This window comes from Penicillium daleae (genome assembly GCF_028827525.1).
Source record: "Penicillium daleae strain IBT 16125 chromosome Unknown utg000004l_segment0_segment0, whole genome shotgun sequence".
Classification (NCBI taxonomy): Eukaryota; Fungi; Ascomycota; class Eurotiomycetes; order Eurotiales; family Aspergillaceae; genus Penicillium; species Penicillium daleae.
The window spans coordinates 392834-406900 of NW_026623152.1; the positions used below are offsets into that span (position 1 = coordinate 392834).

Sequence of the window (14067 nt, forward strand, 5' to 3'; positions counted from 1 at the left end):
TTGATCACCTGATGTCCGAGGTATACACTCATGTTGGAACCAAGGGTCCTATAAAGCTTCATGTTTCTTGATTTTAAGCCAGGCAACAAGGAGGTCTATTTTTCTGTTCTAGAATGACAACTTTCTATCGCATGGTGAGACTACTCCGCACAATTTCTTCTGCAACAACCCCAATCAAACCGCATCCCACAACTGCCAAAGCCCAGGGGTTGGTCAGGTCTTTCAACGAAGGCCAGAAGCTGTTCTTTTCTCCCCGCCAGTTACACAGTTGCTCGTACTTGTGAGTATCCTGCTGTTGGTAGCGCTTCTCTTGGCTCTCCTCGGTTTTCTTGTCGCCACCCACCAAGCGAAGGAAAAGATAGTTGGCAAGTGGGCCAAGTAGAACAATTGGATTGAAAGAGTCGGTGATGTTCATGAGAAGGAATGATATATGGACCAGTGTGTCTCCCAAATAGCTAAAAGAATGATTAGTAGAGTCAAGGAAAAAGAAGTGCACATCCCAACGGAGACCTACTTAGGATGTCGGACAAGGCTCCAGACACCATATCGGCATAGATCTTCTCGCTCGTTGAGATGGAGCTCAAGCTGAGTATCAGCCATTATCTCGAGCGCGAATCCAGCGCTGAACAGTCCAACACCCAATGCGCGAACTGTGCTAAGCGTGTTGGTGCTGACCGAGAGCGTAGTATCACCCATGGAGTATGGCACCGTGATAGGCAAGGAGATGAAACTCAAAAATGCGGCTTCAGGGAGGAAGATCTTGAAGAGAGCAGTCTTCCAGAACCCTTTTTCTTTCTTCTGCGCCTCATATCGCGGATCATCCTTCCCACGAGCCAAAGACCGGCTCACTATGCGAGCGAACAGCCGAGTGCCCCAGACGGTCACGCCACTGATAAGCAGCTTTTCAGACCAGGTAAGACCCCTCCAAGCATCAGGGAATGTAATTCCGGTTTCGTACATCGGCCGACCTATGGCAGTCAACCATGCATTGAGGACTTGCGCGGATGGCCAGAGCCAGTCTTTGATTTCGAGACGGTCGGTCGATTGTGCGACAGCATATGCTGCAACTGATAAGCCAGAATAAAGGCTAAACGAAGGTAGAAGGGTGGACTTAAGAATTCCGACGTCTCCGGTTGTCATTTTGAAGCCGGGACTTGGGGGAGGCGGAGCCCGCGAATGCGGCTTGGGATCGATCATCATCGAGTAGGCTGGAGCCCCCGCCATATTGATGAGATTGGAGGGTTAGCTCTCGAGGTCGAAGGATAAATGCTGCCAGTACTCATATGAAATGGGTGCGCGAAATATCGAAATGGTTTATAAAGCTGCTGATTGCGTATCGTTGATGTCAGTCTTGTGTAACTGGACCGAGCTCGCGATATGTTAGTACAGTTGTCCTATGGGTCGGATTGAACGAATGGAAGTAAATGGACTATATGGGCACTAAAATTGCAAGAGGCTGAGTTTCATAGGACTCGTATAGGTCCGGCTTTTGGATAGAAGAAGAGGTAGTGCATTTGCCTATAAAAGCTGCCGTCCACTCGAGCTATCCCCACAGCTAGGTAAAGATAAAAATCTGCACTTAGAAGAAAATAACGTCGGAAAGCATGAAATCATTATTATCATCGGAATATAATCCGAACATAGAACATATCTTAACCATTAATCATTTAAAGGAGTGACGCGAGAATAGCCAAGAACAAGCCTAATAGACCTGTACGAGGAACATTCTTCGTTGATGGTGCCGCATTGAACGCGGGAGAAGAAGTAGATGCGCTCGCAGTGCTAGATTGGCTTCCAGGTCTACCAGATGAGCCAGCGACACCACGGGAGGACGTTGCAGTGGGATTCTTGCCAGGGGTGGTTCCACCGCTAGCCCCAACGCCGATAGCATCGACACCCGACGCACCGGAGCTTGTGCTCGATGAGCCAGAGGAGGAATCTGTGTTCGCTCCAGAGGTTCCACTGGGGCCGGCTGAGTTTGAGCCGGTGACAGTTGCCAGCGTACTTGCTCCAGTGATTGAGCTACCAACGCTAGATCCTGAAGTCGTCGAACTGTCAGTATCCGAAGAACCAGAAGTCGACCCAGCTGGGCTGGAACCACCACTAGTTGAGCCAGTAGAACCACCACTAGTTGAGCCACTAGAGCCACTAGTTTGGGTACTGGAAGCTGCAGTGGTCTGGGTACTTCCAGTAGTAGCCGTAGCCGTAGGCGTCGGAGAGGTCGCGGTCGAGTCACTAGGTGAAGCAGTTGATGTGCTTGTCGTAGTGCTCACGGCGGTAGTGCTGGTGGCTGTCGATTGTGCCGTACTGCTCGAAGCAGTCGTCGTCACATCAGCACAAAAGTTTAGCCACTGGGAGAAAGAGGGCAACAGCGTTTGTGAGTACACATCTGAAGGTGTCGACGCAAAACGACTGATGCATGACTCGCAATTCGCCAAGTCTGTGGAGAAAGCAGAGTCACTTTGGCACAGCGCGGGTACTTTGCCAATAGACTGAGGCTCGAGAGCAGCATCGTTACAGCTATTATAGCAGAGGGAAGGGATGCTGTCATCGTCTCTCTTGTTTTTCTGCCTGGCGACAAAGTCTCCGAGGGGCGAGAACAGGCTTCGCTTCTTGCTAGCAACGACGAACTCTTCTGTAAATTGGAAGATGCTGTAATTGAGACCAAACTCCTGTGGATCGAGGTTGTAATAGTCACTGCTGAAGTTGTATTGCTGGCCGCCCTCTGTGGAATGATTGAAGATCAAGGGAGGAGCAATTACACACTCCGAAGGTGCACAAACATAGCCAGTTGCCGGGAGACCAGCTTCCACGTTACAGCCAGCGCGGTCTCCAGTGTGTGGCGGTTGACACAGATACCCAGGAGGGCAGCCCCAGGTGTAGTCGTCAGGAAGAGCAGTTGTGGGCGTGTAGGTTGGATTGGCTACAAGCGTTGAACACACGGACACTGAAATGGTTCTGGTGACAGTTCTGCTAGAGGTCAGTGTCTCGGTTGTCCCTGGATCAGTAATCGTTTCGAAGATCGTCGTGGGGACTGTCTCGGTTGAACCTAGTTGGTTATGTTAGCCATATTCAAGATAGAAATATTCAATTCGAGAATGTACCTGGCGCAGTGACTGTATCAATTATCGTGGTTGAACCGATAATGGTGACTGTGCTCGCCGGGAAGGTGATCGTGGACGTAATCGTTGACCCTGGCAAAGTAGTGGTTCCGCCTGGCAGGGTGATGGTGCTCGCAGGCTGGGTAATTGTAGTCGTGATCGTCGAGGCCGGGATCGTGATGGTCGAGGCTGGAATGGTTGATCCAGGCTCTGTGATGGTTGATCCAGGCTCTGTGATAGTTGACCCTCCAACGGTGATCGTGATAGTCGATGCTGGCTCAGTAATTGTCGACCCAGGCAGAGTCGTCGTGACAGTCGATCCAGGTTCGGTAATCGTCGACCCTGGTTCTGTAATTGTTGAGCCTGGCTCAGTAATTGTTGATCCCGGTTCAGTAACTGTTGATCCAGGTTCGGTGACTGTGGATGCTGGCTCGGTGATAGTAGACCCAGGTTCGGTAATCGTAGACGCGGGTAAAGTTATCGTCGTTCCAGGCTCAGTAATCGTCGTTCCAGGCTCAGTAATCGTCGTTCCAGGCTCGGTGACTGTGGATGCTGGTTCGGTGATAGTCGATCCAGGTAGGGTTCTCGTGACGGTTGGACCTGGCTTGGTGGTCGTGACTGTGTAAGTCACAGTCGATCCTCGAGTCGTAATTGTCTTCGTTGAAGTCAAAATATCAGTGATGGTTTGAGTGACCGTGGTCGTCGGACCGGGCTTAGTTTTGGTGATCGTCTCTGTCTCGGTGCAAGTGATAGTCTCCCCAATGTCGATCGTGATTCCCACAGTAATTGTTACTGTGGCAGTGAATCCGTATCCGTCGGGGTTCACTTCGACTGCTCGAGGAGTCACTTCTGGCGCTTCCACATCGCTCGGAATGGTCGCAGCAACCGTCGGGGTCAATGTTGGAATTGAACCATCAACACTGTATGTTGATAGCGCAATAGCATTGGTCGCCCACAGCGACAGGCAAGCGAGCGAGAACCTCATCGTTGACCTATTTGGCAAGCAGTCCAGAACTGTCTTGAGACCGTCTGCGGCGTGGTGAGAAGCACTAAAGGAAAACAACAAGACGGGATGGCCGACGAGGAAGTAATGCTACCTCAGCAGCACGGTCCCGCTAGTTTCCTCTTTCTTCTCCAATGCTGCATCTTGCGAGGCTCGTAAACAATCAATGCGGCTGGCAGTGATTGCACCATCATCGTGCGGAGTCGGTCAGCCCAGCAGCCGAGCTTCCATATTACTACCTCTTAGGGATACGGGGGTGGGTCTACGGAGTACACCTAGCCACTAGGCGGAGGTACGTCCGTAAGTAGTCAATGAACGATGATGAAAGGAACGGCGTCAGCGAAATCAGCCGGACCCGAGAAATATGCGAGGTGTTCTTCCGTCCACCAGTGATCGACAGTCATGGCCCGGAGCTGGGCTGTTCATGGCATAGTTCAGGCCCTCCTGCAGCGAGGCTTTCGACACTCGTTGGTTGTGCTGTACCGCACGGGGACTCGATGTGGAGACGGATGCATCCTGGTCAACAAAGAGGAGCAAAAACCTCAAAGAAGACAGGAACAAAGCCGCAATTCGAGGCGCACCCTGATTGCCCCTCTTGGCTTTTCGTGTGTCTCGCTTCGACCCGCAGCTGACGAGCGGCTGACAAGGGGAAGCCTGTGGAGGTCAGGCTGGCGTCCACCTAGCCGCATAAAGTAGGATAATACGACCGCAATATGCAACATGAGTGTCTCTCGTTTTGTTGCCGTCCGCCGTGCTCCGTGGAGTATTTTGTCGTCCTGACACACTGGTAGATCAGAGTTGCTTAGGATGCGGCTGTGACTTCGGTCGCTTGAAGAATGAGGTTTCTGTTCTCGACGACGTTAACGCTGTTGGCGGGCGTGGTGGACAGCGCATCGGCCGCATGTTCAACATGGGAGAAGCAAATCAACATTTCTATGTGCACCTGGCAGAGCTTACGCGGTCAGTATCGTTGTCATTCTCGTGTTGAATGCGCATAGGAAGGCACACTGGTGAATATCGCGCCACGGAACTGACGGTCAGATAGCCAACGTCCTCCACGACACGATCTACCTTGACGGTGGATATCTTTGGTTGCAGCAGTAAGAATAGTCTCTTCCTTTTCTTTAATAATTTTTGTCGTAGACTGACAATTGCAGAGGATTTGAGGATGGCTGCGTCAATTATGCGAATGATGGTAGGGTCGAACCGAAGACAAAGACAACGCGACCGCGCAAGTTTGGCTGAGCTGACCCGTGAACAGGAAATTTTCAGGGCTACATCTATTCTCTCAACCTTTCAACGCCCTTCAACACCAGTTCCGACTTCCTGACTGTCCTCGACAATGCAACCATTGCTGGGGGTACTGCCAATAATCTGGCCCCCAATTACATAGACGGCGCCATGTTCTCAAATCAAAACGAATTCTATCTCTACGGGTATGTCGCAAATTTGAAACTCACGAAAGGAAATCTACTAATTGCGATAATTTATCACAGAGGCATGTCTCGTTTGACTAACAGCAGCGATCCACCCCCTGCTAATGAGGTCCTTGGGTATGAAGGCTACCAGTATGGCGCCTTCCGTAACAATTGGGGGCCTGGTTGGCACGAAGAAAATCTTCCAACCAATGTCACTCGGTATATCACTAATGGCGCAGGTGTCTCAGCGCCGAGTGAAAACTTGGGCTTCTACTTTAGTGGAATGCGGGCTGCAGACTGGGGCTCGTTCACATACGACCAGTTCAACGCTAATGTCACCGCCAATACGCTGATAACTGTGGATATGTCCACAATGGGTGATGCAAGTTGGACAAACAAAACTCTCCCCCCCTAAAATTCCCGGACGTGCAAATGCCGAACTGGTGTGGGTGCCTGTCTCGGATTCTGGCGTCCTGGTGGCTATAGGAGGAGTCATTAACCCGACTGAATTCTACCAGAACACGGGGCTGAACGCCTCGCAGACTGCGGAAAGCAAGAAGGTCAGCCCGACTTTCATGGAAACCGTCTCCGTCTACGATGTCAAAAGTCAGACGTGGTACTTACAAAACACGACTGGCGATACGCCACCTCAATTGACACAATTCTGCTCTGTGCTGGCCAGCGCATCAGATGGCTCTTCACATAACATCTACATCTATGGCGGGTACGATGGTATTGAGCTAGACAACGTTCCTTCAGACGATGTCTATATCTTGTCCCTCCCATCTTTCACATGGACCAAGGCCTATAATGGCACGAGCAAACACGGCCGAAGCGGACACCGCTGCATCAAGGTGTATCCAGACCAAATGCTGGCGCTTGGAGGCGTTCGTGTCGGTGCGATCGACTGTGTAGAGGGAGGCGTCATCGTCAACTTTAATTTAAACAGCCTGACCTTCGAGGATAGCTACGACCCGGCTAAGTGGAGCGAGTATAAAGTTCCTGATATTGTGACGGCGAAGATCGGTGGCAGGTGAGTATCCAGTTTACTAATTTTAGCTCCTCGTTGCTAAACCTTCTTTCAGCTCCACCGGAGGCGCAACAACTACCGCCCCCTCATCATGGACCAATTCCTCTCTATCGTCTATCTTTGACAAAAAGTACGCCAAGACTATCACAAACTACTGGCCCTACAACAGCGACAGCGCCAATACTACGAGCACCGATACATCGAGCCACAAGAGCAGCGGTCTCCCCAAGTGGGCCGGCGCAGTAATCGGCGTACTCGTCGGACTCCTCGTTATCGGCCTTCTCGTCTTCGGATGGTGGTTCTTGCGTCGCCGCCGTCGTCAGCGCCCTGAAAGCGTACCTCCTGCCTTTGCCAAGACTGCTGGCGCGCGAGAGGCTGATAGCACCGAAGTGCGTCAGTTAATGTATGGTGGCGGTCCAACCTCCCCAATTCCTGGGCCCCAGTCAACGTCGACAGGCATGGAGACGGCTGCCAATGAGTCCTCCGTGCAAGATTCCATGCTGTCGTCGGTGTCTCCTCGTACAGTGGAGTCAGGAGGCGGAACAGTCTACGAGATGCAAGGTATGCTAGCGTATCCCACAAGCAGAAACGCTGAATCAATGCTAACGTTGCCTAGACTCCTCACCTATCGAGCTAGCCACGCCGTACAACGTCGCCTCAGACACCCCTGCGACATCTCCACCCTCAACTCCAATGCGGTCTCCAGTTTCTCCTACAACCACTGAAGGAGAGACAGCACATGCCACTCGACCGGCACACTACAGGAGTCCGTCAACGGCATCCAGTGTGCCCTCCTTGTCCATTGACAACGTCATAACGGGCCGGCAGTCGTATTTCCAAGAGTCCTTTGATAACAAGACCATATCGCGAGCGCGTCATGGCTCTGAGATCTCGGAGGCCAGTATCAGTGAAGACGAGAGGACACAGCTCAGGGGAGAGACAATTCCCGAGGACGACTTGTATATTCGAAGTGGGGTGTAGGTGTATGAAATGGAGACCGATCTGATGAAAAGTAATGAAGAATGGAAGTGCGAGTTTTAGCATACTTTTTTTTCTCACGATACGAATGTTTAATGAATGTGAATTCTATACATACTGCGTTTGTGCTCCATTGTTGTAATCGCTGCATGAGTTCATCAAGGCCACTCGAAGAGCTATACTCAATAGAAATGCTCCTTTTCGCCCGATCGGAAACGCCAATGAGACTGGTAAATAGTATACAAGGTGTGTTATACATCAAATAAGCGCAACTCGCTGCTCATAAATATTCCCTTATGCGGATTGGCTCTCAGCTGATCGAAATTGTCTGCTGAGATCTGCAATGACCGTACTAATATCGATACATAAACCCGAGTTTTGAGAATGCTCGTTCGTCTTGTAGCTTTTGCTGATGATCATGCTGAGTCTCTCATTCCAGGATGGGATCAGTTCGGTCACATCGGACAGTAACAATGACTCGGACTCATCTCCACATTGAATATAGCTATCATGGTGAACCGTCATATTGAATAACTTGAGAATATCGGAGGAACTAGTCTTCACGGGTAGTTGAAGATTGTGAAGATCCAGGCCCTCCGGGATGCGTTCAAGGGGTAGCCTACTGGTTCGTGTCCGCCGAACCGTTCCCGAATCGTCAGATGATTTATTGGACCGCTGGTCGAGCTGAAGCGATATAAGATACGCTCGTGGATCGCCCTGGGACGGTGCATTGGCAGACGGCGACTCCATCTCAGTGCTGTCCGCTGTCCACGCTGCTTTGGCTGCAAGATGCCGGTTGTGGTGTGGAGATTTTGATGTGGGAGCTCTCGTCCCTGGATTTGACCGTCCCGACTGAGTGCGATGTCTTTGATTGGCCTCTCGCTTCCTTCGTTCGAAATCCAGCGCCTTCTCCAGCTCAGAAGAGCTTTCGGGTGTGAATCCTTCGTGAATACTGGCGGCCCAATTCTCGAGAACAGGGAACCCGCGACCGCTATCTATTTGTCTGGCGTGGTGATCTCTGTCTGGCGAGACAAGAACATTAATCTGCCGGGAGGGGAGTTCGGGCGTTTGCTCCCTTGGTGGAAGAGCCGAGAATGGCGTAATTGTTGGTGCATCTGGTACCGGATTGAACCGCTGTTCGGCTAGCTGGGAGAGGGTTGGAACGGCCTCCTCAGGCTCTATCGGAACTTCCATTGAGCTCTGACCAAGTGATGCCTGCGTAGTCCACTGGAACCAAGTATCGAGGGCACCATTGCCATAACGCTCCTTATCTCTTTCTCGGGCCGCCCTTCGGGAAGCACTGATTGATGGAGGGGGCTGGAGTGGGGATTCGTGAGAAGTCGGGGGGTGTTGACGACGATTCAGCGGAGACACAGGAGTCAGTCTAGACAGAACTGGACTAGGGATTTCGGAGATCTGAGGTGACGAGCTGAAGGTTGGTCTCTGTGGCGTGTGTCTTTGCATGGGTGCCTGTCGGGTGGTTGTTAAGCTGTTCTGTGGTCCACTGTCTGGGGCTGGAAACGAAGCGTTGATCCGTGATATCGACCATGGATTAATATGGCGAGAAGTTCTACCCTCGGAGACTGAGTTGGCTTCCAGCTCCTTCGTGCGACTTCCATTAATAGGCGTCTGCTCTGGGCATTCCACGGCAGGGGAATGCGAAGGCCTCTGGGATGCACAGCTAGTGATGAGCGGGACATCAGTGACGGGAAGTTCATCACTAGACATTATCTGAGAGGTTTTAGCAGGTCTCCGAGCCATAAGCAGGTCGAAACTCGCATTGCCCTCTGGGTGGTTGGAAGATGCTGTCTTTCTGGCTGAATTCTTGGTCGCCGCATCTGGCAGAGCGCCATAGTGGTCAGCAAAGACATTCTCGATGAGACCAAACACAAGCTCCCGGTCCTCAAATATCACATCGTCTTTTCCAGGTTCGATATTAACGTCGTAACTTCCCAAGGGACACTTCAGCTGGAGACAAAGAAATGGATCGCTGACTGATTTGGGTCCCTTGCTCTTCGAATTGGCAGCACGAACGTAAGATTTGAACAGCTTCACAATGTCATGGCCAATTCCCCTAGATGTGGAAACTGGCCTTCCGTCAATACTGGGAAATTGGCCCTTGTTGTTGGCTTTTGATAAATCTGCAATCATGAGCCCACGAACATCACCAATGAGGCCGAGGAAGCGCACCTGCGTCAGCTCTTGGCAGAAAGGCCGTAACTTGATACCTTGATGGGTCCAAGCTACCATCATCGGTCGAGTTGACTGTGGCCGTGGATTCTTTGGTGGTACAACAGGAAGCAACATCTCGCCCAACAACTTTCACAGCCGCATCTGCGAGGGCAGCATCGGATCCAGGAGCAAAAGACCAATTGTTGTTCTCATTTTTGGCCTTGAGCACTTTGAACGAAAATCTTTTGGAGGGCTGGGCCATGGCATAAGCTTGAACAAGACTCTTGATCCTCGAGAGACATTTCGCAGCTCCCTTCAGTGCGGTTTGCCTTCGCACAGGCATGTACTTGAGAAAGTTCCGAATGCGAACCGTAGTCCCGACTGGATGAGAAGACCTTTGAGACCTAACTCAATCGGTAAGAATGGCGCAAGTTCAACGAGTCGGGCATAGAGACATACCGGGAAAGCTCTCCATCTCGTCCATACTCAAGCGTTGACGCGACGATATCCGAGGCGACGCGAGTGGTGACGGTGACGCCGCCTGACATCTCCGCAACACTGGCGAGCGCTTCACCACGAAACCCCAGAGAAGTTCCACCGACATTCTTTAGATCATCGATACTTGAAATCTTGCTGGTAAACGCATGCTTGCAGACGAAAGGATGATCCTCGACGGAAATTCCATATCCATTGTCCTTGACCTGAATCACATCCACAGTATTCAGGGAGATCTCGACAGATACCGATGTGGCAGATGCATCTAGAGCATTGTCTAGAAGCTCCTTGACCACTGAGCAGGCATCTGAGATGACTGAGGTGGAGCCAATTGCTCGGATAGTGGCCTGAGGGAGAGCCTCGATCGGCATTCTGAGAAGGGGCGGCTATCCAGTCATTGCCCAATCCAGCAAGGGAATTCACTCAATCAGTATATACCCTCTACTCGGACTGAGTTCGTGATGCAATGAAGTTGTATCTCAGTCGTTGTCAACGGGCCAACCTCACTTGATGCCCAGGCCCGCGCGAGGATTAGTCATCCAGTCCGATCGCCGTGCCAAGAAACAACACGTCCACGCCAGTTGAAGCTCTTCGTCTCGCCTTTCCCACGACTGTGAGGTCGTGAACTTCGAAATGCTGAGGGATGAGTTCACAATATCTCAGCTGGCAATTCCTGCCGTCAGCTTCTTGATCAGCTTCCTTGCCTACACCTCCCAATATTTCTTTCTTCATTTCGAGTCGGCACCCCTCCTCAAAGATGAAGCGTGGAAGATCAACATATTTGCGTCATGCATTTGGATCTGCTACTTCCGTGCATGTTTTGTAAACCCTGGGCGTCTTCCTTCAGGTTCGAAATCGAGTGGCCTTGATCAAGCCGAAAAAGACTCTGCCACAGGTCGACACCGGTGGTGCCGTAGATGCGAAGCTTGCAAACCCCCTCGGGCTCATCATTGTAAGACATGCAAGAGGTTTGTTTGCGCTGCAACATGATATTTGAAAACTACGGCTAATGATACATAGATGCATCCCCAAGATGGATCACCATTGTCCTTGGACTTCCAACTGTGTATCGCATTTTACATTCCCCCACTTTATCCGCTTCCTGTTCTATGCGGTTGTTGGCATGGGCTACCTCGAGACCCTTCTTTGGGAACGTGGATCAATTGTTTGGAAAAGCAGGGATCTCCCCAGTGTAAGAGGCCCCATCAATAGTAGCTCGCTATTCAACTTCTGATTGTTTCCCAGTACCTCGGCCCATCGGTTGGACAGCTCATTCATCTTTTCCTCCTATTCGTCGTGAATAGCATGACAGTTTTTGCCCTGTTTATTCTCCTTGTGCGAAGCCTCTGGTCTCTTGTCTTCAACACCACCACCATCGAATCTTGGGAGATTGAGAGACATGAAACTCTTGTTCGTCGCGCGCGGGTCCTGGGCGGCTATCTTGAAGGCCCCGGCGGGAAGAAAATTCCAATAAGAAAACAAGAATTTCCCTATGACATTGGGATCTGGTCGAATATCAAGAATGGCATGGGTGGGAGTGCTAACGTAAGTTGCTCAAACTTTCAACCAGGGATTCGGAGCTAACATAGTTCCAGATTATTAGCTGGTTTTGGCCATTGGCAGCAACGCCTGATCGGATGACTGGGTGGGAATTTGAAATAAATGACTTTGAAGGTATGCATATATCCTGGGAATCAATCAATCATCAAATCCAGACTGACTCTATCATTCAGATCCGGGTGTATCATGGCCTCCGCCAGACCCCGATCGCATTCCACTACCAGCTGTTTCATTGGCAGCAGAAGATGGATCGGAATTGCTTAAGACCTACTCCTCTGCCCGAGAGGAGGTTGAGGCATTTCGTCGTCGCCAAGCGGAGGATCTTGCCCGCACACGACCCTTTTCTGAAATTCAGAGACGCAAGCGGTTCCACGAGCGGTACAAGCAGGAGGATCGCCGAGACAGCGATGATGAGCGCGGACCGAGACCTATATATGGCGATCAATCTGACGGCGGCGAGGAGTCTTGGCGAAATGCCGAGGGCGAACGCCTGCAAGATTTTGGTGTTGATGAGGAAGCTGAATTCTACGATGAGGATGATGTCCCTCTGGGAGTTCTCTTGAAGCAGCGCAATCAAGGCCAATGAATTTCAGTAAATTACAATGACTACAAAATGATACAAAATCAAAGAAGCTTCCGAATACCATGCTTTGCCTCTCTATCTCTCCGTGACTCTTAAATTCTGATTACAGGTGGCATGTGTAGATGTCATATTCTCCGACTCATAGAGCAGCGATCGCCGAACGAGGTCGCCCGATTTCATTTGAAGCTTGGTCCTCCTTGTCGACCAGTCAGGTCAAGAAAATCCTGGCAGTCTAAGGCAATCGGGGGAGAGAGAGAAGGGAAGCTCTTGCAGAGAAGACAAGCCCGCTTGTATAGCTTTCGCCGATTAAGGAAGGAAGACAAACAGGGCAACCGCAAACGTGGTGGTGGAGATTTCCGGTAGTGCCCACCATCTCACCAATAATAGAAGCTCACAGAATGCTGATCCTCCGAGTCAACGGAGGATGGGATTGAGTTGTGTTCTAATCGATGTTTTCACCGAAATATCCAAGATAGACTCAATTCATCCAATGCTACAGAGCTTATAAATCACATAAATAGACTCGCGTCAGACAAGATGACCTGGTCTTATACTGTGGTAATTCAAAAGTGCGAATCCACAGGCCGAAAAGGTCCAGCGCGATATAGTTCGGCTTCCGCGTGTAAGCCAAGTTTAATTTAGGTTGGTCCCCCACAGATAAGGTAGCATCTCTGCGCCGCTGCGGTCGTCTTTGAACGGATGATTACCAAGATCGTATTGCACTCCCACGGGTCGGATATACAGAAGACAACATCCCTCATGGTACTAGTTACTGCTTACATATGACGTCAGCGAACCGCTTGGCGTTGTAGAATTGTTCTGCGATTCCAATGGACTCCTTCTCCCGCTTTCATAATCATGGCGTACCAGCAACCTATATAAGAAGTTGCTCCGTGATACGTTCGTTTTTCTTCTTTTCTAGATCATCACTATTATTCTTTGATCATCACTCTAATTAGATCAAATTGTCTACAAACACCAAAGCAAAATGCCTTACGTGGGACACTGCAACTGCGATAGCATTCGCATCACGCTCGCTGAGCAACCCGCCAACTCGGTTGTTTGTCACTGGTTCGTACTAATATCTAGTTACAGCGAGGTTACCGTTTGACATCATGGTTGACTAACATGGTTTCCAAATAAAGCCTCAACTGCAGAAAGGCTGGTGGCGGTAAGTCTCAATCACGCACTCGAAAACTTCACGTTCGAGGTTCTTGAATTGATCTCCTTCAGTGTTCTCGGTGAACTACTTAACCTCCGAGGAGGAAACCACCGTTGAGGATCCAAAGAAGACGTTAACTGCCTATGATGACTCCAATACCGCCGAGGGACATACTATCCAGGTAGGTTCAAACCGCGGATTCAATTCGAGATTTAAGCAGTCCTGGTTGTTAATTTGACTACCCAACAGCGATACTTCTGCTCCACGTGTGGCAGGTAAGTTGATCATGCACCTTTAATACTGAGGAAGTTGAGACGGTCTAACATGTATTGCGCAGCCCCGTTCTCACCAAGTCGCCCAAGATTCCCGGCAAGATGTTCTTGAAGGCTACGTTGTTCGACACCATTGCGCCATGTGGCATGGAAGTCTTCGAAGCGACGCGGGTGCCTTTGTTCAAGTAGTCGCGCAAGTCCAAGAGTGATTAGTGTCTCGAACTAAAAGCTGATTCTACGAAGAATCCATGTGATTATGAAGTGTCTTAGTAGCGGAAAATTGAGCGAGCGTT

The 14067-nt window shown here is 50.6% G+C and overlaps 7 protein-coding genes across 7 annotated transcripts; 3 read left to right on the plus strand and 4 right to left on the minus strand.

The window, feature by feature from the left end:
* Positions 1-124: 124 nt before the first annotated feature.
* Positions 125-1224, minus strand: N7458_003861 (DUF1295 domain protein; the record flags this gene model as incomplete). The annotated part of the gene is made up of 2 exons (XM_056907243.1): positions 125-455; positions 515-1224. The coding sequence occupies 2 exons, from the start codon at positions 1222-1224 to the stop codon at positions 125-127; spliced, it is 1041 nt and encodes a 346-aa protein (XP_056767970.1).
* Positions 1225-1667: 443 nt separating this feature from the next.
* N7458_003862 (uncharacterized protein) lies at positions 1668-4086 on the minus strand (the record flags this gene model as incomplete). Its single annotated transcript, XM_056907244.1, has 2 exons — positions 1668-3049; positions 3105-4086. The coding sequence occupies 2 exons, from the start codon at positions 4084-4086 to the stop codon at positions 1668-1670; spliced, it is 2364 nt and encodes a 787-aa protein (XP_056767971.1).
* An 854-nt stretch (positions 4087-4940) lies between these two features.
* N7458_003863 (uncharacterized protein) lies at positions 4941-7533 on the plus strand (the record flags this gene model as incomplete). The annotated part of the gene is made up of 8 exons (XM_056907245.1): positions 4941-5064; positions 5150-5204; positions 5262-5299; positions 5366-5540; positions 5601-5908; positions 6009-6555; positions 6608-7113; positions 7169-7533. 8 exons carry the CDS (start codon positions 4941-4943, stop codon positions 7531-7533), a joined length of 2118 nt encoding a protein of 705 aa, XP_056767972.1.
* Positions 7534-7824: 291 nt separating this feature from the next.
* Positions 7825-9837, minus strand: N7458_003864 (DNA mismatch repair proteinC-terminal; the record flags this gene model as incomplete). Its single annotated transcript, XM_056907246.1, has 1 exon — positions 7825-9837. The coding sequence occupies one exon, from the start codon at positions 9835-9837 to the stop codon at positions 7825-7827; it is 2013 nt and encodes a 670-aa protein (XP_056767973.1).
* A 269-nt stretch (positions 9838-10106) lies between these two features.
* Positions 10107-10568, minus strand: N7458_003865 (uncharacterized protein; the record flags this gene model as incomplete). Its single annotated transcript, XM_056907247.1, has 1 exon — positions 10107-10568. The coding sequence occupies one exon, from the start codon at positions 10566-10568 to the stop codon at positions 10107-10109; it is 462 nt and encodes a 153-aa protein (XP_056767974.1).
* Positions 10569-10830: 262 nt separating this feature from the next.
* pfa4 (putative palmitoyltransferase with autoacylation activity Pfa4) lies at positions 10831-12343 on the plus strand (the record flags this gene model as incomplete). The annotated part of the gene is made up of 5 exons (XM_056907248.1): positions 10831-11165; positions 11218-11389; positions 11443-11742; positions 11793-11871; positions 11931-12343. The coding sequence occupies 5 exons, from the start codon at positions 10831-10833 to the stop codon at positions 12341-12343; spliced, it is 1299 nt and encodes a 432-aa protein (XP_056767975.1).
* Positions 12344-13328: 985 nt separating this feature from the next.
* Positions 13329-13963, plus strand: N7458_003867 (GFA family protein; the record flags this gene model as incomplete). The annotated part of the gene is made up of 5 exons (XM_056907249.1): positions 13329-13411; positions 13486-13511; positions 13574-13683; positions 13752-13777; positions 13840-13963. 5 exons carry the CDS (start codon positions 13329-13331, stop codon positions 13961-13963), a joined length of 369 nt encoding a protein of 122 aa, XP_056767976.1.
* Between the last annotated feature and the right edge of the window lie 104 nt (positions 13964-14067).